At 42.7% G+C, this 25237-nt stretch overlaps 3 protein-coding genes across 4 annotated transcripts; 2 read left to right on the top strand and 1 right to left on the bottom strand.

Moving 5' to 3' along the window:
* Positions 1-87: 87 nt before the first annotated feature.
* Positions 88-4830, top strand: cnot8 (CCR4-NOT transcription complex, subunit 8). Of its 2 annotated transcripts, none has more exons than XM_047607032.1 (7): positions 88-205; positions 1600-1808; positions 2097-2290; positions 2467-2628; positions 2937-3081; positions 3242-3352; positions 4070-4830. In XM_047607032.1, exons 2-7 carry the CDS (start codon positions 1692-1694, stop codon positions 4196-4198), a joined length of 858 nt encoding a protein of 285 aa, XP_047462988.1. In that variant the 5' UTR covers positions 88-205; positions 1600-1691; the 3' UTR covers positions 4199-4830. The 2 variants fall into 2 exon arrangements, with proteins under 2 accessions (XP_047462988.1, XP_047462987.1); XM_047607031.1 differs by having other exon boundaries at positions 133-205; positions 1566-1808.
* On the bottom strand, positions 4357-21159 carry gemin5 (gem (nuclear organelle) associated protein 5). Its single transcript, XM_047607030.1, has 28 exons — positions 20910-21159; positions 19634-19788; positions 18970-19151; positions 18608-18759; positions 18394-18492; positions 17298-17430; positions 16849-17014; positions 16008-16220; positions 15598-15683; positions 14935-15017; positions 13146-13282; positions 12566-12639; positions 11834-12015; positions 10764-10903; positions 10504-10675; positions 10202-10414; positions 10070-10126; positions 9853-9978; positions 9404-9499; positions 9166-9303; positions 8321-8468; positions 8002-8121; positions 7679-7889; positions 7331-7600; positions 7039-7201; positions 6149-6602; positions 5921-6008; positions 4357-5829 (listed from the first exon to the last, which is right to left on the bottom strand). Exons 1-28 carry the CDS (start codon positions 21049-21051, stop codon positions 5665-5667), a joined length of 4365 nt encoding a protein of 1454 aa, XP_047462986.1. The 5' UTR covers positions 21052-21159; the 3' UTR covers positions 4357-5664.
* A 196-nt stretch (positions 21160-21355) lies between these two features.
* Positions 21356-24833, top strand: mrpl22 (mitochondrial ribosomal protein L22). The gene is made up of 7 exons (XM_047607061.1): positions 21356-21465; positions 21565-21607; positions 22035-22170; positions 22315-22380; positions 23392-23469; positions 23683-23752; positions 24527-24833. The coding sequence occupies exons 1-7, from the start codon at positions 21441-21443 to the stop codon at positions 24733-24735; spliced, it is 627 nt and encodes a 208-aa protein (XP_047463017.1). The 5' UTR covers positions 21356-21440; the 3' UTR covers positions 24736-24833.
* Positions 24834-25237: the final 404 nt, after the last annotated feature.

Genomic DNA, 25237 nt, shown 5'->3' with positions numbered 1-25237 from the left:
TATATATATATATATATATATATATATATATATAAACGTCGGAAATATACATTATTAGACGTCGTCGTTATAAACTCCAGTACAGTAGGCGGCGGTGTGCGTAATCGTAGATCCGCCATTAAACGGAAATAAGGAAGACGAAGAAGAAGAAAGCAAACGCGCTAACAGTTAGCTTGGTGGCAGGGTACAGCGAGGAAATTCTCAGGTAAAACATGGCTTCTACTCCTTTATTAAAAACACACTGGCATATTTTAAATTTAACTAGCCGGAGCGGAATATACAGGAGGGAGAAAGCAGTACTGCTTGATTTAATTCTTTGCTCCTGTGATGTTAGCTCCCTCGGTAACTCGAGGGTTAGCTTGTCCATGCTAACAAGCTAACTACTCTGCTGGTGCTTCAGTCCCTCGTTGTTGCGTCGTTGCTTCCCATTAGTAGAATTTAAACCGCGCAGTTACGAAAACTCTCCAAGATGTTAAATATTATTAATTGCTCCAACGCGGCTTCTAGATGAGACGAGTTTTGTGATGTGAGGTGCCCTAGCCATCGGCTAGGTTAGCTAGCCTGGTGTCATAAACATCCGTTAGCATGTAACGTAAGTTAACATTAGTTCATTGTCATGGTAACACAAAGTTAACTTCTTTGTATGACAGAAAAATAAAAACTACGTATCCGTACTCGTAAATTAATATAATATCATACGTCCGTCTCACCTCGTCGCACGCAGCTTAACCAACAGTTCTATAAAGCAGTTTTTTAAAGAGGTTATGAGTTTCAGCAAGGTGTCCCTAATAAACTGGCAACTAAACGCATGCACCGCAGAAATAAAGATGAAGCCGTGCACCATACATGTCCTGACATGTTTTTTATCTGGATTTACTGATGGTATTTAATGCATTTATGACGAAAAGGTGTTCTTCTGCGTATCTAACACACATCTGCTACTAGTGCTCTTAGTTCTACAAAGTTCAAACCCAAGGCAAGAAGATTTCATTATTTGTAGACTTGTAGTGAGGCTGATATACACACACTTGTATAAACCCTGCAGTAAAGCTTAGCTTCATGAAGGTTGTGGTATTCAGAAGGTTTTGAGCTGATGTGTTTCCGTTCTTAAGGCTGTAGTTTGCAGTGCTGTTCAATTGTATAGTGTTGTACCTACGCATGTTCCCAGTATTTTGGCATTATTTTGTACTAGGTGTGAAAGGTTTAATAATAAAAATTCAGTCCTGTGCAATAGCACCACAAACTGCCTCCTCTAAAATGATCAATCAGTAGTGTTATGTCAGTGTCTCATACTGTTATATAACGTAAACTGAACATTATAACAGTCATAAATGAAGGTTTGGTGTAGACTATTAGATCAGGACGTGTTAGTGGATGTAGTGTTGTAGCAGATGAGTGTATTATGTGTGTATATTTCCAATAAAATCATATCAATACCACAGAACAAAAAAAGCAACAAATGTTTGATATTTTTCCTTGACTTTCACATAAACACAGATGCGCTTCTATTGCCTAACCGGTTAGTTAATGTTCACCTTTTTTTCCCTGATATTATGGTGTTGCAGGGGGCTGTGAATGCTTCTTTTGATCCTTTCCCAGAGTTGCCTGTTTTTCCATCACACTGCCTCCCCATCAACCCGTTTGCGAGTGCTGCTGCAGGATTGTTCAGGATCTCCACCTGGCCTGCCAACATGCCTGCCGCACTTACAGATTCCAGTCAGATAATCTGTGAAGTTTGGGCGAGCAATGTGGAGGAAGAAATGAGGAAGATCCGTCAGATTATTCAAAGCTACAATTACATTGCTATGGTAAGAGATGGCTGGATTCAGGAGTTAAATTGAATAATAATAATGATTTCTTTAAAAAGCTGAGTTTCTGGCTTGTGGAGATTCAGAAATGTCTTCACATGTCACTGACTTGAACATAAAAACGTATCTATTTTTTTTTTAAATCTGGATTTACTGATGCTATTTTAGTATTTAAAAAAAAAAAAAAAAACACACATAAGAAAATAGGGCCTAAATATGCAATTGTGGAAATAAAGTGGAAATAAATTATGAGTTGTCGGTGTTTACATTGTGACAATAATCCACCAGGACACAGAATTCCCTGGAGTGGTTGTCCGACCGATTGGTGAGTTTCGCAGCACGGTGGATTACCAGTACCAGCTGCTGAGGTGTAATGTCGACCTCTTGAAGATCATCCAGCTCGGCCTCACGTTCATGAACGAGGATGGAGATTATCCCCCTGGCACGACGACGTGGCAGTTCAACTTCAAGTTTAACCTAACGTAGGTGGCCCGCTGCTACAGAACTTTGTCTGTTCCTCAGTGACCTAAAAAAATATGCTGCTGCTAAAACAGATGTCAGTATTGGAAAGCCCCATTCGTATGTAATTGCTGTTGAATTACCCATTAAACCTGTCCAATGGGTGACCTGTCCTAATTTTTTTTTTCTCTCCACACAGAGAAGACATGTACTCACAAGACTCTATAGACCTGCTCCAGAACTCAGGCCTCCAGTTTAAAAAACACGAAGAAGAGGGAATCGACACGCTCTACTTCGCTGAGCTCCTCATGACGTCCGGTCTGGTGCTGTGTGAAAACGTCAAGTGGCTCTCCTTCCACAGGTCAGCTTGTTTCCTTTATGGATACTTCTGAGTTTTTTTTTTCCCCAGAGGGTTTTGAAGAGACGGCTTGAAATTTGTCTTTTTCAGTCACTAGAGACATGTGCTCACATGGCTGTTAAGCCTCAAATACAGCTTCAGGTAATCCATTTCTGTCAAGGAACTGTGGATTTCCTGGTGGATGTACCTGTTGAGATAGTTCAAGACTGGTTTCAACTTTGCGGCATTGTAACCTATCAGTCTGTTTGAACCCCAGTTAACGTCAGTATTGTGAAACCATCCTGAGCCGAATCCTGTCCTCTGTTCTTCAGTGGTTACGACTTCGGGTACCTCGTGAAGCTTCTGACGGACGCGAGGCTTCCAGAGGAGGAGCATGACTTTTTTCAGATCCTCAACTTGTTTTTCCCCGCCATCTACGACGTCAAATACCTGATGAAGAGCTGCAAGAACCTAAAGGTACTGTAGCCCTTGTACTCTCACTGGTTGGAACTGATTGAGAAGTGATGCTTGAGATTATAGTTGTTGGTGTTGACACCTGTAGTTTGTACATATGAGGCAACACATCTGTGACATCATGTCGACGCTTGAAGCCTGTGAATGCTGTGTGTCTGTGCAGGGAGGGCTACAGGAAGTGGCAGACCAGCTGGAGCTAAAGAGGATTGGGCGGCAACATCAGGCTGGATCCGACTCGCTGCTCACAGGCATGGCTTTCTTCAGGATGAAAGAGGTAGACACACACACACACCAGCCTTCATATGGTGGCTCACCTGTGTTTTCTAATCTCACTTGTTCAGTTCTACAGGTTGGATCATTGTTATGGAGAGATGAAAGAGGTAGCAAACACAGGAAGGTCCAGGAACTAGATTTATGGACAATTTTAGTTTTCTAAATGCCGAATCAGAGATGTAGATTCACACTGGATTAGTTGTATCAGAACACCTCTTTGTTACCAGAAATAGGGGAGGTAATTTATGGTGGACTTTTCACTTTACGAATTACAGAAATGAGGGATTAGCACAGGATTAAGATCAGAGACGGCCTCCACAAATTACTAGAGGTCCTCAGGCAGAACTAGTGGGAATAGGTTCCTTTGTTGTCCAGTTAGTTTTCAATCTTATTTCTGATTTTCATAGAAATTTAAAGACATCCCTAAAAAAAATACATACATATATACGTGTACGTGTGTGTATATATACATACACGTGTATATACGTGGAGAGAGGGCAAGCTATGGGAGTTCCTCTCATAAATAAATGTCAGGCACAAACACTTGGACGTATCTGTTAAGAAATGTTAATATTGATCAGAATCAGTTCTATCCCTTGAATTTATTCAGCTTCTGAACCTTTAACAAAACCTGCTGCTGTGACTTAATACATGGAAAATATGAAAGAAAAGATGCGTCGTCGTGTCACTGAAACAAGTTTCCTTGTCTTTTTTACAGCTTTTCTTCGAAGACAACATTGACGACGCAAAGTATTGTGGGAGGTTGTATGGCCTGGGCTCCGGCTCCACCCAACCCCAGAATGGCATCTCCAGCTCGGGCCAGGAGGAGACCAACAACAAGCACTGACCGACCGAGCACTCCACTCCTCAAGTGGAATACACACTTGTTTTAAAACCCAACCAGCAGATCGGCCCTCCACACCACCCACCCCCACACACACACACACACAACGTGACAGTTTCTTTAAGCCAGCAGTGACGGCACATGTTTCACTGGCGCTTTCGTTTTTAGTTGCTTTTTACTGAATATATGGTCACATATATCCATTACCCTTTTAAAAAGAAATCTCTCCTTGTCCAGCATTCGTGGCACCTTTGGTTACAGCTTGGGACCAGCTCCTGTATCACACTGTGATTTTAGACCAAACTTCAGTTCAGACTTCTCATCAGCAGGACTCATGTCTTCTTGCAGGGATTTCTTTTTCTTTTTTAAGTTAAAGCTGGAAGGGCCTGTAAATTAAAGTGTATAATTTTGATGAAAATAAAAATGTTTTAGCCCTTTTTCCACTTCCAGAACCTTCAAGCCGTCGGTGTGTAACAGCGCTTGGTTTTGCATGTGTGCTAATGGGAAAACTACTGTCATTCTGTACATTCACCCCCACCACAATCAGACGTACACATGTCGTGCTTACTATTGTTTTTACATTCTACATTGTTTTAAACAGCTGTATATTAAATTGTTTTGTATTTTCGATGTAACATTTAGTATTTCATCTTTTCCTTACAAGGCCTCCATTCACAGACAGAAAGCTTGAGTAAAGTGTACAGGAACTCTTCTGAAATGAAGTGGACAAACTCAAAAAGGACACCTTAAGATTTTGACTTTTTTTTTTGTTAGGTTTATAACCACAAAGGGGTACAAATTTATGCATTTTGACTCATTTTTAAGACACAGTTACAATGCTAGATCTTTTTTTATTATCATTATGTGCTATGACAGACCAAGATTTGAGAACCCAAACAGATTGAAGCGGAATAATCTCACATTGTGGTTTGGTAAATGAACAGTCAGATGAATCCAGCTGAAGCTAGCATTAGTGTGAAAATGCTGACTGGTTAGAATTAACAAAAAGAAACTATTTTTTAATACAAAATCTTAGCCAAGATGTTTTTCCCCCCTCAATATAAACATGCTCCATTTCCACTGTAAAAGGCAAAAATACGCCCATCAGGACTTTAAATGTTAAATGTCCAGTTAGCTGCCTCTAGTGTCTATTGGTCCACAAAGGAACCTAATGTCAACCGTTCAGACATCAACCGTTCTATCAATCATATTTTTCCAAGTATTCCGTCACCACAGCCTCTTTATTTTAGTCACTGAAGGAGATTTGGCTGCCAGCGTCTGTTACCTGTCCCTCCTCGGTCCCGGGACACTGCGTTGGCAGGAACCGGTCGACCTCCTTCAGACACACGAAAGCGTAGAATCAAACCGACTCAGGACGTCCCATCGCTTTGTAAGATTTCTTTCTTTTTTTTTTATTCAACAAACAGCTGTACAGGTGAAGTGCTTCTTTCGGTTTCTGAGCAAAGCGATCAGGTGAGGAATCGCCGCGAGGCTTTCAGGACAGAGGGACTTGTTGCGTATTTTCCGAGCAGGTCCCTGGCCTCTTGTCGCAGGGAGGCGGAGAGGGACGGCGAAGACTCGTCCAGATGCAGCAGAACCAGGCAACATTCCACAACATCCGGATGAGGATACATCTGGAAGACAAACGGGTGATGGTTAAGGTGCAGATCTCAAACAAAGCTTAGGGTTCATCATTGGTTGAGAGCAAATCTTAACCAGTCATACCTTGATTGCTTGGGGCAGGTCGGCCAGCTCCTTCTGATACTTGGACATCTTGGCGGACAAAGACATCAGAGAGTCCTGGTCCTCAGAACTGATGAGAAGATAAACAGCTGCTTCATTCAACAATTAAACAGGACCAAGTGGAAGCTAAGCGCTAACATGCAGGCTGATGGTTTTGCAGATATAATAATGGATAATAATAATCGCCCAGTTAGGATCAACAGTCCTTACCATTGGCCGCCAGCGTCAGCACTGTCCTCTGGTTCCTCCCCAGAGTTGAGCTGCCCTCCCTGGGTTCGGCTGTGCTGCAGCACCATGGCAGACAGACGCTCCTGGATCTCTTTCACACACCTCTGTGTGGCTTGAACAGCGGCGTGAGAGTCCGACAGAAGGAGCGACGCGTCAAAGTCCAGCGTGTCGACCATCTCGGCCGCTGGTCGGAGGCTCTCCCCCGACTCTGACAGTCCCCCGTTTGCCATCCCGTCCTTTGCCTCGTCTTCAGGACAAGCCGCTGAGGGGGGAAGTCCGTTCTGGGTCTTGCGACCGTCTGCCGAGTTCCTCCACCAGCATTCGTACATACGGTGGTAATGGACGAAAGCAGAGAGACTCCTCGCAGCGGCTTTGGCTTCTTCTTCTGTGGGATGAATAGTTTTGGGATACTTCCTGGAACAAACACTGACGTCACCTGACAGAGGGGGAGAGACATGAATGAGAAAACATAAAATAGTTAAACCTCTGCGGTTAAAATAAGTGAAAACATGACTCACTTTACACAACCACACAACTATCCTCATCTTTAAGATCAAGAAAGTGATCATTTAAAACAAAACACTAATTCCACTGAATTATTTTCTCTTTATCTGACTTATTTTTATGTGTTTTTTTCTGACTTAATTTTCTTTCTACAAATGTGATTAAAAAAAATGGAAAAAGTTGCACGTCAAGGATTCAGCAATTCCTTATTGTTCAACCTGTAAGTCCTCCCATCACCACAGGGTGTCGCCAAAACACCTGTAGCGGAGATCCTTAAACCAAAGGTTGCTGTCTTCAAATATACATTTCAAGATTTTTAAAGTATTTGAGATTGTGAAATATTGGTTTCATTAGGAGGACAGACGTACCGTCGGGGAACAGAAGCTTGCAGAGCTCTGCGGACTGGGACAGGTGTCTGGTGTCTCTCAGCCAGGCCAGGGCGTGTCCCAGCTGCTTGGTCAGTTCCCCGTCATCGTCCTGTAACCAGCTCAGGACAGCACGGGTCAGATGGAGGGACGAGTACAGCAGGACCTGAAGACGGAGAGAGAGAGGTGGACAGACATGCTTTGTGTTTTAGGAGATATCGTTAATGAAAGACGGAACATTAACAGCTCTCTGTAAAACATTTGTAAATGTATTTAAAGCTACTCTGACTGGCACCTGTCTGAGGGGAATGTTGGTGGTGGGCGTCGGACTCTCTGCAGACTTGAGCTCCTGAAGAAGAGCTCCGACGCTGCGATGCCCCGTGGACGTTTGGGAAACACCGAACTGCTCCTCCCACACGGCTCTGGCTCGGTCCTGGATGGTGACGCAGCGCTGCCCCGGCGACGCCCACGGATGAGACGAGACGCAGGGCGCTGGAGGAATAGCTCCAGAGTCTGCCAGCATCACAGCCAGCAGCTCGGCCACGCAGAGGTGCAGCCCGTGGACCTGCAGAGGGTTGAAATCAATCTTCAGCAGTGTTTATTTGAGGAGGGAAGGAGGCGTTTTGTCATTTGTGTTACCGACCAGCAGACTGTCCTGTGAGCTGAGGACCTCCTGAGCTCCGACCCAGTCCTGGTCGGCAGCCAGGTCTTTAGCACACCTCAGCGCCAGCGACTGAGCCAGAGCCGCCTCTCCAGAGATTCTCGCCAGACTGGCCGCGGCCCTCAGCGACGGCACGTCGTTCTTCCTGGAGATGACTTTGGCCGCGTCAAAACTGGCGCCTGTAGCGAGGTAACTGGGAGAGCGAGTTTCAAATTACACTTTTTCATAAATTGCAACAAAACAAACGTGAAAACAAAGAGCAGATTAATATGAGAGAAGAATCTTCGAATGTTTCCAGCTCTCACCATTTAGCAGCTGCAGAGAAGTGTCCGTCTTTCTCCAGCACCGCAGCCCAGCTGGTGTACAACTCCTTCAGGACGGGTTCGTCCGCTGGCAGCCTGGCTTTGACCAGGGCTATGGCCTCCCTGACATTAAACACAGAGACATTTAAAACAAAAAGAAGCGTTTTGGGTGTGAATCATAAGGTTTGTGAACGTTTTCCTGTCTTTGTCGTCCCATTTAGAATATTAAAGCAGCACCTCATGAACCTGTAACTCTGAATATATCAAGGATTTTCCTTGAAGCGACTTGTGAGACAATAGCTGCCGAGGAAGAATAACCGACCTGTAGAGCTTGTGAGAGCGCAGCAGGTCGACGGCCTCGTAGAGTTTGTTGATTGACAGCAGGTGAGACGCCGCCTTCAGGTACTGCTCCTGCAGACAGAGCTGCTTGACGAAGGCCTCCACCGTCTGGCTCCACACCTTGAACCCAGCTGGAGGAGCAAAGGCAGCAGAGTGAGAGGCAGATAAGTGACTGAAGGAACAAGGTTTGTATTAATTCAGAATACATGAGAATTATGATGATGTCAGATCAGGTCATGCATTGTTGGCTTGGCTGCGACTAGAGATGATATGTGTCTGGAGATCCAGTATCAGAATCAGTATAGATTTTCAGTAACTATTCATCTTAGGTCGGCTACAAACCAAAACCACATCCCTGTAGCGTAAAGGAACTTTCTTCTTCCGTTTAATGATGCTTGGCTAAAAATATATTCCAGATAGGGTTAGGGAGTTTATGGCAGAGTTGGATGACCTGAACATTTGTGGATAGAGAACACAAGGTACGAGCCACTATTATATTATTAATATTTGATCGGGACATCCACAGCTGTGACGCACAACATCCCAAATGTTGGTCTCTGGTACTTCCTTCCCAGTCGAGGCCATAAATGCTCAGTGACCAACCACCAGAACCATGAATTCAATACTTTACATTCTTGTGGCATGAATGATGCAGTTGGTTTTCTGCTTGTCAAAGTAAAAAAAAAAAAAATCCAATGTGCCATCATATACACTCAGACACAAATAAAAGCAATAAAACTCTTTCTTGGTCCCCTTCATGTCTTAAGTTAGGAATATTTTTGTTTTAACAAACTTTAAGTTAGCATGAATCAATGTACAAATCTTTACCCATGGGAGCGATGGAGAGCAGGTGATCGTTGAGCTCTCCTTTCTCTGTGGCGAGCTGCAGCGCCCCCTCCAGGTCTCCACTCCACAGCCTCAGGTACACGACGGAGTCGAAGTGTCCTGCCTCAATGTGACCCTCCTCTGAAAGGCAACATGCACAGCACAGCACAATGAATGACTGGTCCAGGAGGCGATCGCCGCGACTTCTATCACCATGTTGAGAAAAACAACATATACATGCCTTCTGTCTCGAACATGTGGTGCAGAGCCTGTCTGTCAGCGAACAGACCCAGGTGGATGAATTCTCCCTTTCCTGGGGCACAGGCTGCAGGATGTGCTGGAAGAAACAGACATGAAGCATTTTGAAGACATGAGCAGGAGAGCCCATGTGACGTGTGCTATTGTGTAATGTGTAACGTTATAATTGCGTAATTGAGCAAGTAGAGCTCCCCCTGGTGTCTGGCTGCAGGATAGGTCATAAGCTCCACCCCCTCCATGTTAGTGGGCCAATATAAAACACTAAAATACACATCAAATAATATTATTTCAAGGATGGTTTCAGTCGTTAATATAAAACTGATGCACAATTTTTGGAATGAATATGTTTTGACGTCAGTTTGACCAACGCAAGGAAGTGGGGACACGTTGTCCATGTCTATATAATGTCTATGGGTGAATCTGAGGCCTCACCACTGTTGTGTTTGACAGAAGCCAGAGTGACACAGTCCTGCAGGAGCTCCTCTTTGGGTCGATGGTCCATGGACGTGCTGAGGGGCAGCATGGAGCGAGGCTTCTTCTTCTTCAGCAAGTTTCCATCTGGAGACACAAACGGGGCCATGCAGTTAAATAAAATAACAAAAGCTGCATCAAGAAATACAAAAAAAAAACAAAAAAACAAAGTGCATACCTGGTTTATCTTTGCTCTTTACAGCAGCGGATGATTTTCTTTGCACCTCAAAAGTGGCTGAAAAGCAAAATGACAAAAATGTAGCCACTTCTTTTCCCTCCCAGTGTGTCACAGTCTGTTTTCTCCCGTTACCTGGTGAAGGTGCAGGACTATTCGTGGAGCCGACTTCATCGTCCTCATCCTCACAGGATGGCTGCTGTGTCACCATCTTCTCTCTCCCCGTCGCTGCCCCTCCCCCGTTCGTCTCCCACGCCGCGGCTCCGCCGGCCGCAGACGCCTTCTTGTTCTTCTTCACCTGCTTGGCGTTGGCCTTCGTCTTGTCCTTCCACTCTGTCATCTTCTTCCCTGAGAGGACAAGCATGTGAGCGCTGCAGCCTGCCAGTGACTCCAGATTCATTTAAATTCATTTTAATAATTTAAGACGGACGTTTTACCTTTGGGCGGCTTTGTAAACTCCTGTTTGGAGACGCTCCACTCCTGCACGGTGAAGTCCTTCCCGCCCGTCCAGATCAGGTCTGGGTCGACGGGCGACCAGTCCACACACAGCAAATAACCGACATGACCTCGGTAGTTAGAGACGGCCGCCTCCTCCAGCACGTCCCACACCTGAAGAGCAAACAGGAGAGACTTAAACCCCTCAAACACGAGCATGTGGCGTCCAGGTTTAAGATGAGCGTCTTCCGGGAGCGCTGACCTGCGCCGTGCCGTCGTATGACACGGTGACCAGCCGGGCGCTGTGGTGAGGGCTCCAGCTCATCCCGGTGATTTTAGATGTATGGCCACACAGCCTGCGATACGGCTCGGTCAACACCACGGGGCTTTCTGGAGGATTCTCTGCACAGAGACGAGAGATTTAAGATTATTGATACTGCGATGACCCTGCAGGGGGCAACCTGTGACGCCAAGGTTGGTGAAAGATGTGAGTTTTACCTGTAGACGTCATGTGTTTCATGTGCCGCATCCACACGGAATAAACAAACTCTCTAATTTACTATCCATAGTTATGTTTCTGCTACTTTCCGCTCCACTCCACTACATCAGAGGACATTTCACACTCACTTTCTGACAGTTTTAGTTACTTTTTCACTTTTTTACTTTTTCAAATTTTCTAATTGATAATAAAAAATATATTTTTAAAATAAAGCATGTTGTGATGAGACTATTGTTCACGAGGAAGAAATTCACATTAGATTAGCTTTATTACAGAACCTCTGTCCGATCAGAAATACAGTAGATAATTTGTGGTGTAATTTTTATTTTAAAAATTACGGACAGAGCTGATTCGCACAGGATTAAGATCACAAACAACCTGTGACAGAATTGCAAATTACAGACGGTCTCCTGATAAAACCTGTGTGAACAGGGCTAAAGTCCCACCTGCCTCATCTGTCTCTGTCTCTACAAAGGGAATGGTCAAAATTTTATGGACTGGGGCTGAACTAATATATATTACATGCGAGTAGAGACAAAACTCAGCTTTAGTGAAGCTTGTTACTGCCTTCACAGCCCTGTAAGTACAGTTAGTACAGCTCTACAACTTTTGCACACACATTCCCTCTTGCTCAGCAAACACCAGTGACACCACTGACTTCCCCATTCCACATGCTGACCTTTAACTTGGTGAAAAATGAAGTATTATTCTATAAGTATACCGGTGTCCCGTTCTGAATTGCGGTATTGAAATAAACATAACTGCAATTGAAAAATGCTCCTGCAGTGAATTTCCTGAGACGGACCGGACACCACGGAGGGGGCTCCTCTCACCTATGACGGAGCGGAGGTCGTGCACGTAGACGATGGCGTTGCTGGAGCCCGACGCCAGGAGGCCGTGCAGCTCCGGTGCGGAGCCGTGGCTGTGATGCCACCGTAACGCGTTGATGATCTTGTGGTGCTGCTGGATGCTGCACAGCAGCTTCAGACTGGGAGCCTGATACACGTCAATGCACCTGCAGCGGAGAGCGTGAGGGCGGACGTTAGAAAAATAAAGAAAGGTAGCACAAAAAAAACTAAACTAAAATGAAACCTAGCAGGACGCCTGAGATGATGTCTTTTCTGCTTTTCTGTTACTGATATTTTAAATTAGATTAGATTTTAAAGCTGAGGCTAATGGCCACAGTCAAATGATGATCGTGAGGGTTCATTACCATCATGTTATTTGATCCACTGTAAATATAAAAATATTAATGACAGCAGTTACATTAGCCTCATGCAATGCCGCTTTTAAACAGTTGAAAAGTGAAATATTTACATCATCTAAAATCCCCAAACAAATGTATATTGTATCATTTTCTAAATGCAAACTAACAACCAGCTTCTGCGTGTGTTTTCTTTTCGGTTGAGTCAGTGTGACACACAATCATAAAAATATGTGACTTTGATAATAGAGTGCAACAGTTCACACAAAACCAATTTCATTATTTCCAACACGGCACACTGTCAGCAGACAGTCGTCTCCTCCCGGGACTCCCAACGGTGCTTCGCTGGCCGCTCACTCACCCGTCCTCGTTGCCGATGGCAACCACTTTCCCATCTGGCTTCCAGCTGATGTCGGTGTGCGGAGACAGTTTGTGCTGTTGGGAAGCAAAGCAAAGCTCACCTTTACGACCTCTTCAAATCCCTTCTGTTTATATTCAGCACGATGCAGCAAGAACCTGACGCTTGTGAAAATGGAATGGAAGATTTCTCGATTTCTGTGTGGATCAGGTTTTATTGTTTATAGCGTGAACTCTCGCTTCTCTGAAGGGTCCGTCCACAGACGTAAGAGGACACAGAATTTAGAAACACTGGTACTCGATGCAAGAGTAGGACGAAAGCTGCCACCAGTTGATTCTTTCTTTTTATAAATAATATGATGGTTGTGTGCACACACAGCTCACTTATTGCTTTCTAATATTATGCAGAACATGCATGCATACACCGATCGGCCACAACATTAAAACTACTACCAGGAGAAGTAAATAGCATTGTCCAAAATGCAGACAAATCGGCGTCTCTCTTATGATATTTCTGTGTGCTACAGTGACGTAAGAGAGACTGCAGATCAAGTCAGTCGTCGTCACATCAACGTCCGTCCCACCTTGATGTTGTTGGTGTCCCTGATGAGCCTGTCGATGTCCGACGCCTCTCCGCTCAGCTTTGACGGGTCGTGCTGCAGGACGACGCCCTCGCCGGCGCAGCTGTACAGGCTGTAGCACGGCTTTCCTCCCGCCGCACCTGAACATCACAGACAAACGTCAGTCGTAGTACATTTCCTGTTTCAGCAGCAGATGAGAGGTTCTTAACATCAGTAGCATTTCAGTGGAGATTTGTGTCCGGCTTAATGCGTCCTCGTGACTTATGATCAAATCTTAATCTTTATCTTATGATTAAGATTTTACAGAAAGTATATGCACTAGGAAGATCTATGCTTTGAAAAAAGTTGTGGTAATTGTGTTTCATTAAAAATGTATCAAAGAGAGACGGGCCTGTCCACATAGATAAAATGGACATCATCCCGGTTCCGTGTACTTTTTGGTTTTTCAAGTTTGATTTTAGAAGTTGGATTTTTAGAGTAAATTTGCTAGCAAAACCAAAAAAGTTATTTTACCTTCTGTCCTTCAAAAAAAAGGAAAAAGAAAACAGAAAGAGAAGTAAAAGAGAAAACACTTTTTTGTAGAAGACTAGTAAAACGTTTGTGTTGGTCAAAACAGAGCACGGATATGTTAGATATTTAGATGTAATTTTAGACTTTATGACACAAGGTATATCTTCTAAATTTATCTCTAAGCGTCGTAATGATCGAAACCTATGAGAACAGCGTACAAGTGAGGATTGTCACAAATTCCGGCTCTATGCTACTTCCTGTTTCACTGAAACAAAATGCAGCGATTCTTTTTTTTTTTTTTTTTTTAACTTAGTTGCATTATTATTTTTTTTTATCATTCTTTAAATCATGTTAGTAAAATGAAGAAAGTAAAACATTAACTTTTTTTTTGTTTAGCCCACATAATAAAAAAAAAAAAATAAATTTTACTTTTACTTATCAACATTTTTTTTCTTTTTAGGATTTAAAAATTCAAAAAAATTTAAAGACCATCCCGGTTCAGTACTACAGACAGATCTACAGTACTACTGGACACTTCTGTAAGTTTCACTTTATCTTTTTATTGGAAATTGAGGTAGTGAAAATTAGTAAAGATTAAAGCAGCGGTTTGAGAAGTGAAGAAGAAGAAGAAAGAGACACAATCTTAACCCTCCTTTTATCCTTGATTGGGGTCAATTTGACCCCAATCAATGTTCATCATTCAAAAAATAACAGTAGCGATAAGGTGCCTGACACAAAAACTTGGTCAACAAGTTTATGTAAATCATTTTCTTGAGGGTAAAATGTGTTGGTAATATTTGAGGATAACAGGAGGGTTAAGAAAACCAGAGACAGAGGAAGCAGCTGGTCCTGATTTACTCTGAGCCAATCACAACTCTATCAACAGGGCTGAACCGGTGCAGGTGCTGCTGGTAAGCAAATTAGAACCACCTTTAGTTCGTTTAGTAGCACATCAGCAGATTGTCGGCACGGAAACAATTACGTTTACTACTTCAAAAGGCGAGTGAGTGATACGCTAATCAAAAAGTCATCTGCCGACAGCTGGCAAAATTAACTTCCTAAGTTCCTTCATTTCCCCACGAGTGACTGGAGTAGAAGGAGGTGAGCACCAAGTGTTTGCTCAGCTCATTCAATTACAGAGTCGATTACAAAAGGGCGTGCGGAGATGTTGGGCTTTTCCGCTGACTCGGCGCTTTTCGACGTCCTGCTGCCAGTGTTTTTTGCTGGGTCAGAGCGCTCAGAGCAAACAGCTGCAGTTGCTAAGAGTTCATTAAGAACTTACCAAATGACATCGGGGGGACTGGGGGTCCCCAGGCCAATGTGTACACCGTTTTTCTGTGATAGGAGCTCGATATCTGAGGAGGCCTGGGGAGGAGATGAAGCAGAACAAATGCTCAGTCAGGGACTGGGTGGGGCCTTGAGGGATCGCCAGAGAAGAACCCACAAGGCTCAGAGCAAAAAAAACAAATAAATGTTCATTGACTTTTTTGAAAAAAGTTTTCACACTGCAGTCGGGAGTTTTTGCCTTAAAAGGAAAACAAAACAAATTGTATGTTTATCTCACTGTGTCTTAGTGAAATCATATCTCTCTCAATGCATCACAGAGGAACTAATTCCATAAGGAAATGCAATATTTTATTGTCATCGGCTTTTAATCACGGTGGAAATCATGTTCAATGACCACCCGTTCCATGACTTGGCACAACAGTAACGCTCTATAGCACCTATTAGTCGCCAAAAACTCTTCAGGCTTTCTTTAATTTATTCAACTGTGATAGATTTAAAAGAGAAGCAAATAGCACAAAGACTGCAAATGTACTGTACTTTAACTAATGTTTATTTATTAGACGTTAAGGCCCGGATAATGTCTCAGCTAGTAATGCAGGATTTACTTCCAAGTCAGACTTGTCCTTTCAACTTGTTTCTTTGAAATAATGGGCCTTACTTGTTGGAGAAGACGTCGTAGATACCGACTTTACCATCATCTGTTCCGAAAGATAGCGATCCCTCTTTCTGCGGGTGCCAGGCCAGCTGCAATGAATGAAAAGTGTCTCATTTCATCTTATATCATGTGCATCTTTTGTGTCAGTGAACAAAAAGAGTGACGGCTAGATGTCTGATATAATTCAGCCTCAGACTTGATGGATGTTGGAAGATAGAGCTTAAATTTATAGGATGTCGAACCTGAAAATTAATGTCTGCAAGTGGCCCTGAGGAGTGTGTGACATTATCAGCAGCTCCGTTGGAGAACTTATTATCTATTTATTATTACTACATTTTGGAAAATTCTCAGACACTAGTAATGGGTTATTATTTGATAAATCTTACACGACGCATTTAGACAAAACATCTTACCGCCGTGACCTTGGACTTGATGCTTTGCCAGAAGGACCTGGTGTCGTACTGGTTCTGAGTGGTCAGCGTGTTCCACACCCGGATCATGTTGTCGCCGACGCCCAGCGCCAGACAGCCTGTACCTACAGGGGAGAAAGAGAGGGCGTAGACGAACCCGCCGAGAGTGGGAAGAGTCCAGCAGCAGTCCAGAGAGGCCAGGTCCCAGCACTTAATCTGGAAAATGAAGAAGAGAAAAATAAATAAATAAAAAGCGTTTTCTAATCTTTTTCCTTCAAAGTAACAAACTGCAAAGCAAGTCTAAGATGTAACTGATTGAAAAGGATTGAACTTTCTCCCAGACTTGATGCTATGCTAAGCTAAATTCCTGTCATCAATCAATCAAACTTTATAGAGCACTTTTCATGGAAAAGGTGCAGTCCAAAGTGTTTTACATAAAAACAAACAAACAAAATAATACACACAATTGATACCCCTTCGCCCACACAAATGAGGAATTAAGACCATTGAGGAAACGCTATCCCACCCTCGCCACTTTGGCATTAAGGAAGTTGAGGAAACACTAGAGAGATAAAAATAACTGGATAAATTGTAATTTAGTATAATTAATAATTTATTAATTACCTATATAAAATTCAACTAATAACCAGACTAAAAAGATAAAATAAAACAGTTACCAACAGGTCAGCTTTCTAGCAAGAACTACTAACAAATGCAGAGCAAAAGTGCCAAGTCACACGCTCCATTTGGTAACTGAACCCCAAATATCTCAATCTGGCCAGAACAAAAAGTCTCTAAACAACGAGCAGGTGGCTGGTGATAGCAGCCCGATACGTTGACCCACCTCTCGGTCCATGGAGGTGCTGATTAGCAGCTCCCTGCCGTCCTCCAGATGAACTGAGCTCAGGTTGAAGACGATCCTGCTGTGGTTCTGACCCTCTGAAGACGTGCCAAGGAGAGTCCACCTCTGCTTCCCTGCCTTGGTCAGGTCCCACAACACCAGCTCGCCACTGGGGACACAAACACAGCAAGGGAAGAAGATGAAGAAACTTAGAACTGTAACGAAAACTATGAGGAAAGCTGCATTTTTATATTTTAATGGAAGTAGTGTGTAGTGGTTTTCTTTTTTTTCTCTTTAAGAATTTACAGAGACTTCTTACAAACACGCCCATCGATCTCCAGACAATCATCATCATTCCCACAATGAAACACAATCAAGACACAAGACAGAACACAGCAAGGTTTAAACTCTCTTTCATCCCACTGATGTTCTGATTGGTACAACAGTCCAACCTGAAGCAGCTGGACACGAGTTGGGTCGCTCTTCCCTTCGGCCAGAGGACTGAGAGCCAGAGCCGCTCTTTGACCCCGGGGTCGACCGCAGAACCTCTTTTCTTCAGGTACGGCAGCTTCATAGTCATCACACCTGAGAGAGCACGGGGAAGGTACAGAGAGGACATCTGAGATAAGATAAAATCATTTGAAACCATTTTTAAATGCTGAGAGTGACTTGCAGAACAAGCCTCCATTTAGCTTGATTGTGTTTTGTTTTGTTGTTTTAACTTGAGGCTAAAACGTTGGCATAATGAGCAAGCTCACATTCAATATAACATGACTTCATTCTATTTTAATTAATAATGTTAATAATGCCTCAACATAGATACCATTGAGCAGTGACGATTTTTTATTAAGGCTTTGCCCCAATGAAAGCAGCAGTAATGTTGTGGAAAGCAAGCAGAATCTAAAGTGGCGACAGTAAATAATTGTACACTGCAGGATCGAAATCCGAAAGAAGCACAAGAACGAAGCAAGCAGAAACAAACAGGCAGAAATGACTAAAGAAACTGTTCTCTCTTCAGCTTCAAAGGTCCACCAGAAGGTTCTCTTAACAAGTTATTTGCAAATTTATAGTCGGCGTGAACTGGGTTATGAAATGAGCTTTGTTCACAGCCAAGATGTTGAGTAATGTAAACTTGACAAATATTTCTTCCATGAACATTTATAACTAATTTTAAAATTAATTTGTATTATTTTTTTAATATAATGTGCATTATAAAGCAATTAATTGCCATTAAATACTTTAATTTGGTAAAAGCTCACTTTTCAAAACAACAACATATAGACTGTAGAAAATCTTTTTTTAGTTATGTAACAACAAAACATCCAAAAAGCATTTTAAAAAAAAAGCAACTGGATTTGTTGAGTTTTGAGAAGGCGGTTCACCACTCAGCTGAGGAGCTTCTTCAGTTCTAAGGGATGGGTGGGATACACCATGACCTGGATGTCTGAGAACCTTCACAGACTTATGTAACAACAGATATCAAAAAGTACAAAAGGCCTGCTTCTTCCAGCACCGATCCATACACAGACACTGGTCTGGATCTTTCACCTTTTCCCTTCGCTGTGCTCCAGATCCTCACAGTCTGGTCTTTGCTCCCAGATGCCAGATAGCCGCCCCTGTCCTCTCCTGCAGACACGCCGTTGGCCGCTGTGGTGTGAAAAACAAAAGTCTCATATTCCCATCACAAGGCTCCTAAAGATATTAAAGACCGTAACTGTGTTTTACTGTACGATATGATTGTGAGCCCAAACTAAAATTATACCTTCGCCATCCTCAAGTCTGTTGCAGAGGGCGTCCTCGCTGGCCAGCGGTGACCACGACAGCGAGTGGATCTCATCGTCGTGTCCACGGAGACGGTGCATCACCTCGCCTTTCTTACTCACGTCGATCAGCACGATCATCCCATCTTTGTACCTACGACAGCGTTGCCTCAGTTACTGATATTTGACATTAACGTCTCCTCCTTTTCCCATTTGTGTGAGCTGAAAACTCCACATCGACATTTCTGATTTCCAATTTCACTCAGTTTACCCTTTTAGATTTAAATGTGTCTTATATGGGTTTAAAGTCAAACTGTGATGTGAATTTCTGTCCATGGCATTTACTGTCCTACTGTCATCTTACCCAATAGCCACAGTGTTCCAGGTGTGAGGGGAGCACGAGAGGCAGAAGATGGTCCTGGGTTCGGGGAAGAAGCTGGCCGTGTCCCCCGTGTGGTACCAGTGACAGAACACGACTCCCTTCTCGTCCCCCGACACCACCAGGTTTTTATCCACAGGGGACCAGTGCACGGCTGAGACGGGGCTCTGTGTGGATGGATGACATAAAATTATGGTGCGTTCTGCTGATGCTGTGTGTGATGTTTAGTTCGATTTTAGTGGAACATCTGAACGTGTTATAATGTTCGTCATTTTACTTTTATAAACATCTTGACCTAAAATCATTGGCTTAATAGAAAGAAGGCATGCTAAAGCATAAATGGTATCATTCTAATTGATCTAATTGCGCTTTCTAATAAATTCAGACATAACCTCCTCAGTCAATGGCTTTAGTTTTCAGATAAAACCACCAAAACAAGTAAATAATGTAAAGTAAAGAAGCAACACCCTATCTAACCTCAGGCCCTCAGGAGAGAAAGGTGCAAACAAAATGCGTGACGGCGTAGCTACAAAGCTGCCTCCTGGTCACCTCTGCTGTCGGTGCAGAGCAGCCAGCTTCCTGTAGGCGGCGTCAGCGTGATGTGAAACGCCAAGTCTCGGAAAACAGAAACGGGAAGAGTGAGACTCACCTGATGAGCCGCATGCTCCCTTATTAGAGCTTTCTTATCCGAATCCCAGAAGCGGATGCTGCCGTCTGTGGAGGAGCTGACACAGATGTGGCTCTGACCTGCGTGCTGACAGAACGAAAAGCCTGACACCAAGTCCTTATGGCCCACGAGCTCTCCTGAAAAAAAAAATACCAATAGGAACACCGTCCTTACTCATCTCACAGATAAAGATGAAGAGACCTGGTCGTGAGGAGTATTACCATTATGGGAATTATAGCATTTAGTGCATGTGAAGATTCAGCCATACCTGAACTCGTTTTAGTTCAGGGGCCACATACAGCCCAATCTGATCGCAAGGGCGGCCAGACTAGTAACATAATAAGGTGTTAACTTTTAAATGACACCCAAATCCAAATCTTTTCCTTTGTTTTAGTGCAAAGAAATACAAGTACATTATGAAAGTATTTAGATTTAATTCCCTGTATTCTTACAAAGCATGTAATGAACAATCGGACAATTCTTAAGAAAAAGAAGTGCAATTTCTGTATAGTTCTAGGTTTCTGTGTTGTGTTTTGGCCAAAACTCTTACCAAAATCGCGTGAAACCGAGGAATAGCAGTTACTTTTACTGGAAAAATTGCAGTTAATGTCCTAAATGCAATTTTTGCACTTGGCAAATTCATCCCACGGGCCAGATTAGACCCTCTGGCGGGCCGCTTTGGCCCACAGGCCTTATGTTTGTCACCTGTGGTCTAAGAGAGGTTTTGAACTCTTAGAGATGTTATGATTAGATTATATTAAGGGAAGTAGGGAAATAGGGTAGCTTTGTCACATAGATGCACTTTGTCACTTATATATAGCAATAAAATGATATGAATAAATAATGCAATAATAAGCAATGACCACAGTCGAGTTATTTCCTCGCAGGAGGTGTTGTAGAGTCTCAAAGCCTTTTGATATTTAATATAGAACTGAAGAATAAATAAATTAAAATAAATAAACGAAAATATTGGCATTTTAGTTTGATAAATGACTCAAATAAAGTATACCCTTGGCTAACTGTTTATAATAATAATTAATTGTTCATCACTACTTAGTGATTCAGATTCTGCACTTCAACAGCATCATGACAACGTTTCATTTAGGTAGTTGTAATCACCACACCTGAGGTGATTTGATCGGGCCAAATGAGTGACTTCTACCTGCCTCTGACGGCACTGTTTTGCTCCAGAGACGAGTACAATGAGCGGCAGAGTGCAGCCTGTGTTGTGTGTGATGTCCAGTGACAGTAGCCTCACCTGAAACTCTGCAGGAGGACGCAGACACGTCAATCAAGTAGATGATGTTTTTGGCTCCGACTCCCAGCAAACCGCCGCTGCTGACATCACTGCAGCGCGAGCAGTACCAGTTGGGAGAGGCGGGAAGAGACCTTTCCCGCATGACGCCTGGGACACACTCAAAAGTTTAAAAAAAATCCTCTAATAAAGCCTGGGAAATCAAAATCAAACTTCTCACATGTTACCCGAACTGTCGTAGCTACGACACTAGTACCGGCCGTACGGTCAGCGTGGTGACGTAAATCGTCGCCGGCTTCCAGTACGGAATCCTAGCTGGGTCAAACCATGCCGATTTTTAAAAAAGTATTTACTTTACCTATTGTACTATCATATCTTCCATTCTTATTAAGACTGCATATGCATTCCGACATATTTGAAAATCTCATACATTACCTGCTTAAGTAACACGACAAATGACATAATTATTTCGTTTGCTAACACTATAAACATTACTACCATAAAGTGGATACGTAAGTGTCGCAAAAATCCAACATGGCGACTGCAATGACAGGACGTGGTGAGAGAGAAACAGACTATTTATGCAGAAACTGACAGTTTTACGTTATTAATTGACAATCTGCAAAACGTATTTTAACACATTCATTCTTTTTTTCAGGTATGGCGTTTATTAGGAACATATCCGGGTTGCTTAATTTAAGGTAAGAGCACCGACGTCAAACGTCCAGTACAGAAGGACGAATACAAGTCCAAAGAGATGCTAGTGCTTCCGAACCATGTCGTGATACTGGTGTTTACTGTTACTCGTGGTGACATATATATATATATATAAGGACGTCCACTCAGAAAATTAAGTTGAAGAGTTATGGATTAGCCAAACAGTTATTTTTTGTTTTAGGTTAATTTGAAGGTCTCTGGTTTGGCCTGTCAGTCATCTTGTAAATATCGCTAAATCCTGTGTTTTTACTGCTGAATAGTTTGCTCGACAGAGACCCTGTGAAACCATAAGTATCTCTGTTTTTTTCTGATCTTTAGGTTATTTGTATTACAAGTAGTCAAATAGTTGTTTTATCTATTTATTGCATGCACGCTTGCTTGACGGATACTGTACCTCTGTGTCTTCTCCAGGCTACAAGTTCTGGCCGGTGGCCCTCAGCAACTCTCGTGTCTCCACACCAGCGCTTCACTGGAAAACAAAAACTGGGAGAGGAAGAACCTGAAAGTGTATCCCCCACAGTTGCCGGACGAGCCTCGCAGACCAGCAGTAAGTAGCTTTGTGCAAATGTTTGTAATGTAATTTCATGCACAGGGGTTACCTGCAGTGTGTGGAGGAAATTGATTCTGTGTTCCTAAAACCACAAAGGAGTATCTGTGTCTGTCTTCATAAATGTCTCAACACTTTTCACAGGAGATCTACCACAGCAGGCGGCAGATAAAATACAGCAAAGATAAGATGTGGTATCTGGCCAAGCTGGTAAGACATACAGTGTCCTCATCATATCTTCCGATAGCTGAATTACATCAGACACTAAAAAATATCATTTTCACTGCTCGTTCTAAAATGCTTGGAGCTGAGACTTGTTTCAAACAGCTGTTGGTGGATGTGCTTGTTGATGTTTGTATTTTTGGAGGCATCTGATTTTATACACATTCAGACTTTCTAGTGTTTTCTTGAGTACAGTTGCATCCAATTGGGATCCCGGCATTGCAAGACTTAATTCTTTTCTGAATATGAGTCTGGTAACATGCCATTTGGATGTCATTATGTGGCGTTTATCAATACAGAAAGGAAAAAAAAGTCTGCAGACTACTGGGTAGTCCTACAACCAATTAGAGTAATTTTGATGTCTGCCTCGGCAGTTCCCCAGAGAGCAATTCCAGACCAACCCGCCATAAACAGTTTGTGGGCGGGGATCTGATTTCAGGGCTGGCCGATTGGTACTGTCTCTTCTGGAGTGTTTTAATGTGGAATTTTAAAAAGTTCATCTCATCTCAGTTCATCAGTAATGTGCCGCACAGTCAGACCATGGACAAAGGATCCAGAGAGTGATCAGGAACTACCGTAATGTTACAGTATTCAGAATTACATATGGGTCCTATAAACGTCATTTTCGATTTGAAAATTATGAATGGGTTTTGTGCCTAAAAGCTTAATTTTTCTATGTACTCATACTGGCATTATTCAGATCCATTCTTTGGATGTATATACATTACGTTCAGAATACTAACTAGCTACCTGTTTGCAAGACTTGAGTAGAAATACATGCCCAAACTTGAAATAACTCTGTCTTCCTCTCTGCGTGTTAATAATTTGGATCAAAACCTTCTGTTTGCCTGAACGATCCTTAGATCGCACCTTTCATTATTTTGCACGCTGCTGTCTTCTCATTGTTTTGTTGACCGACCGCAGTGAGTCACAGCATGATGCACAGCCTCAGCTGTGCAGAAACGTTTATCTGATTGTTTCATCTAACCTCCCTTACAGATTAGAGGGATGAGCATTGATGAGGCCATTGCACAACTGGAGTTCAACGACAAGAAAGGGGCAAAAATCATAAAAGAGGTTTGGAGCCGCTTGTTCATCTCTCTCACTGACATTAGATTTCAATCAAGATTCCCATTTTCACTGTTTCCCACTGAGCTGCTAATGCAGTATTTTAATATTTGACTAAACAGAAGTGCAAATTAGTGCAAAATTAACCTAATAATAGAGACCAAATATTATCCTTTATACAACCTGACGATGTCCCACTTCTTTATTCGCTTTTTGGTTCAGGTCCTTCTTGAGGCTCAAGAGATGGCAGTGAAGCGTCACAATGTCGAGTTCAAGTCCAACCTGTATGTAGGTGAGTGCAACGCTGAAGCGTTCTCATGTAAAGAGCCACTCAACAAGTCCTCAAGTTAACTTTGAATTTTAACAAACTGAATCTGCAAACATAACATCTCTTCCAACAACCACTTACCCTCTACAGTACATGTGCTCTCACTTTTTTGGGCTTGCAACCTACCTCTTTTGCAGTAATCAAATTAAAATGATCTACTTGCTTTATAACATCAGCCAGGGTTGCATAGTCCACACAACAGCTGCCGATTGCAGTTTCTTGCCATTTTTATACCCCTTCTTTTTATATCTCTTCTTTTCTATTGTGTTGTACCTCAAACAAGTTTGAATGCCTTAGTGAGGACAGATGGGTTTTTTTTGAATGGCAGTCAATCTACTGGTTGATTCTAATCAACATATCATTAAGTAGAATTCATTTATTATCAACACACCAACTGAAAAAAGGTTGTTGCTTTCCAAAACTACTTGGAAACCTTATATTCATCAAATGCTGCCTGTCATTGTGCAGTTATTATTTTTTTTAAAGTAGCAGATTTCTTTTGGCTGCAGTTATTTTGCAGACCGAGTCGAGTCATTCATGTGGAGATGCAGCCACAATTACAGATAAACCCAAACCCTACCACCAGAATCGTCTTTTTTTTTTTTTTTATTTTGACCTGATTTCAGTCAAGGGCACCTCCGCGAATTAAATGAGTTATTCTCTCCCATATCTCCCCCTTTCTGTCGATATCATCTCCTCTTTTCATTACACACTGCCCATCGCCTCCCCCTCCTGCAGCGGAGTCCCTCTCCGGAAAAGGGAAGTACCTGAAGCGGATCCGTTACCACGGCAGAGGAATGTTTGGCATCATGGACATAGTTTACTCTCACTACTTCGTCAAGCTGGTGGAGGGCGCGCCTCCTAAAGTAGAGGAGACTACGAGCTTCGACCAGGCCAAGGAATACGTCCAGGGCCTCAAGAACCGAACCATCATCCACAGTCTCTAGACACAATATCTGTATTTCTGTTTTTTCAATCTAACCCTGAACATTTTATGTGTATGTGTCTTTTGAGATTTGTAAATAAATACATGACTGAATTATAATGAAATCTAGCTCATTTATGTTTTTAAGTCTTTTTTTCTCCTCCTCTCTTTTCCAACTTTGTGCTTCATTATGCAGTAAACCCATATAAAGTGCATTTGCACCCCACAGAATTTTCTACATTTCTGCACAATTATGACTCTAACCATCAACGGATCCCACGGGTTCTGAAAGTAGACAAAGAGAACGCAGTCGAATAAATTAAGCAAACGCACTTTGGTATTTATTTATTTGAGGAAATTAGTCGGTATTACATATCTGTGAGGTGCAAAAGTAAGTCCACCTCCAAGATTAAAAATTGATTTCAAGGGAAAATTGGAGTCTATCTAAACTGCTCAACAAAAACGACATTTCTACCCATTTGCAGTTTTCTAAACATCCTGTGGACAAGCCAGAAGACTATTAG

Source organism: Mugil cephalus, chromosome 15 (genome assembly GCF_022458985.1).
Source record: "Mugil cephalus isolate CIBA_MC_2020 chromosome 15, CIBA_Mcephalus_1.1, whole genome shotgun sequence".
NCBI lineage: Eukaryota > Metazoa > Chordata > Actinopteri > Mugiliformes > Mugilidae > Mugil > Mugil cephalus.
The sequence above is the reverse complement of the archived record's forward strand: the minus strand, read 5'-3'. Positions and strand labels throughout refer to the sequence as shown.

What these genes read in the sequence shown, in the direction of transcription:
- cnot8 (XM_047607032.1), top strand. Translation starts at nt 1,692, where the DNA reads ATGCCTGCCGCACTTACAGATTCCAGTCAGATAATCTGTGAAGTTTGG. An exon ending in GCTACAATTACATTGCTATG is followed by an intron (nt 1,809 to 2,096) that starts GTAAGAGATGGC and finishes ATAATCCACCAG; the next exon opens with GACACAGAATTCCCTGGAGT. An exon ending in AACTTCAAGTTTAACCTAAC is followed by an intron (nt 2,291 to 2,466) that starts GTAGGTGGCCCG and finishes CTCTCCACACAG; the next exon opens with AGAAGACATGTACTCACAAG.
- gemin5 (XM_047607030.1), bottom strand. Translation starts at nt 21,051, where the DNA reads ATGCGGGAAAGGTCTCTTCCCGCCTCTCCCAACTGGTACTGCTCGCGC. An exon ending in GCACCTCCATGGACCGAGAG is followed by an intron (nt 16,221 to 16,848) that starts GTGGGTCAACGT and finishes TTCATTTTCCAG; the next exon opens with ATTAAGTGCTGGGACCTGGC. An exon ending in CGCTCTCACAAGCTCTACAG is followed by an intron (nt 8,122 to 8,320) that starts GTCGGTTATTCT and finishes GTTTAATGTCAG; the next exon opens with GGAGGCCATAGCCCTGGTCA.
- mrpl22 (XM_047607061.1), top strand. Translation starts at nt 21,441, where the DNA reads ATGGCGACTGCAATGACAGGACGTG. An exon ending in GACTGCAATGACAGGACGTG is followed by an intron (nt 21,466 to 21,564) that starts GTGAGAGAGAAA and finishes TCTTTTTTTCAG; the next exon opens with GTATGGCGTTTATTAGGAAC. An exon ending in TCCGGGTTGCTTAATTTAAG is followed by an intron (nt 21,608 to 22,034) that starts GTAAGAGCACCG and finishes TGTCTTCTCCAG; the next exon opens with GCTACAAGTTCTGGCCGGTG.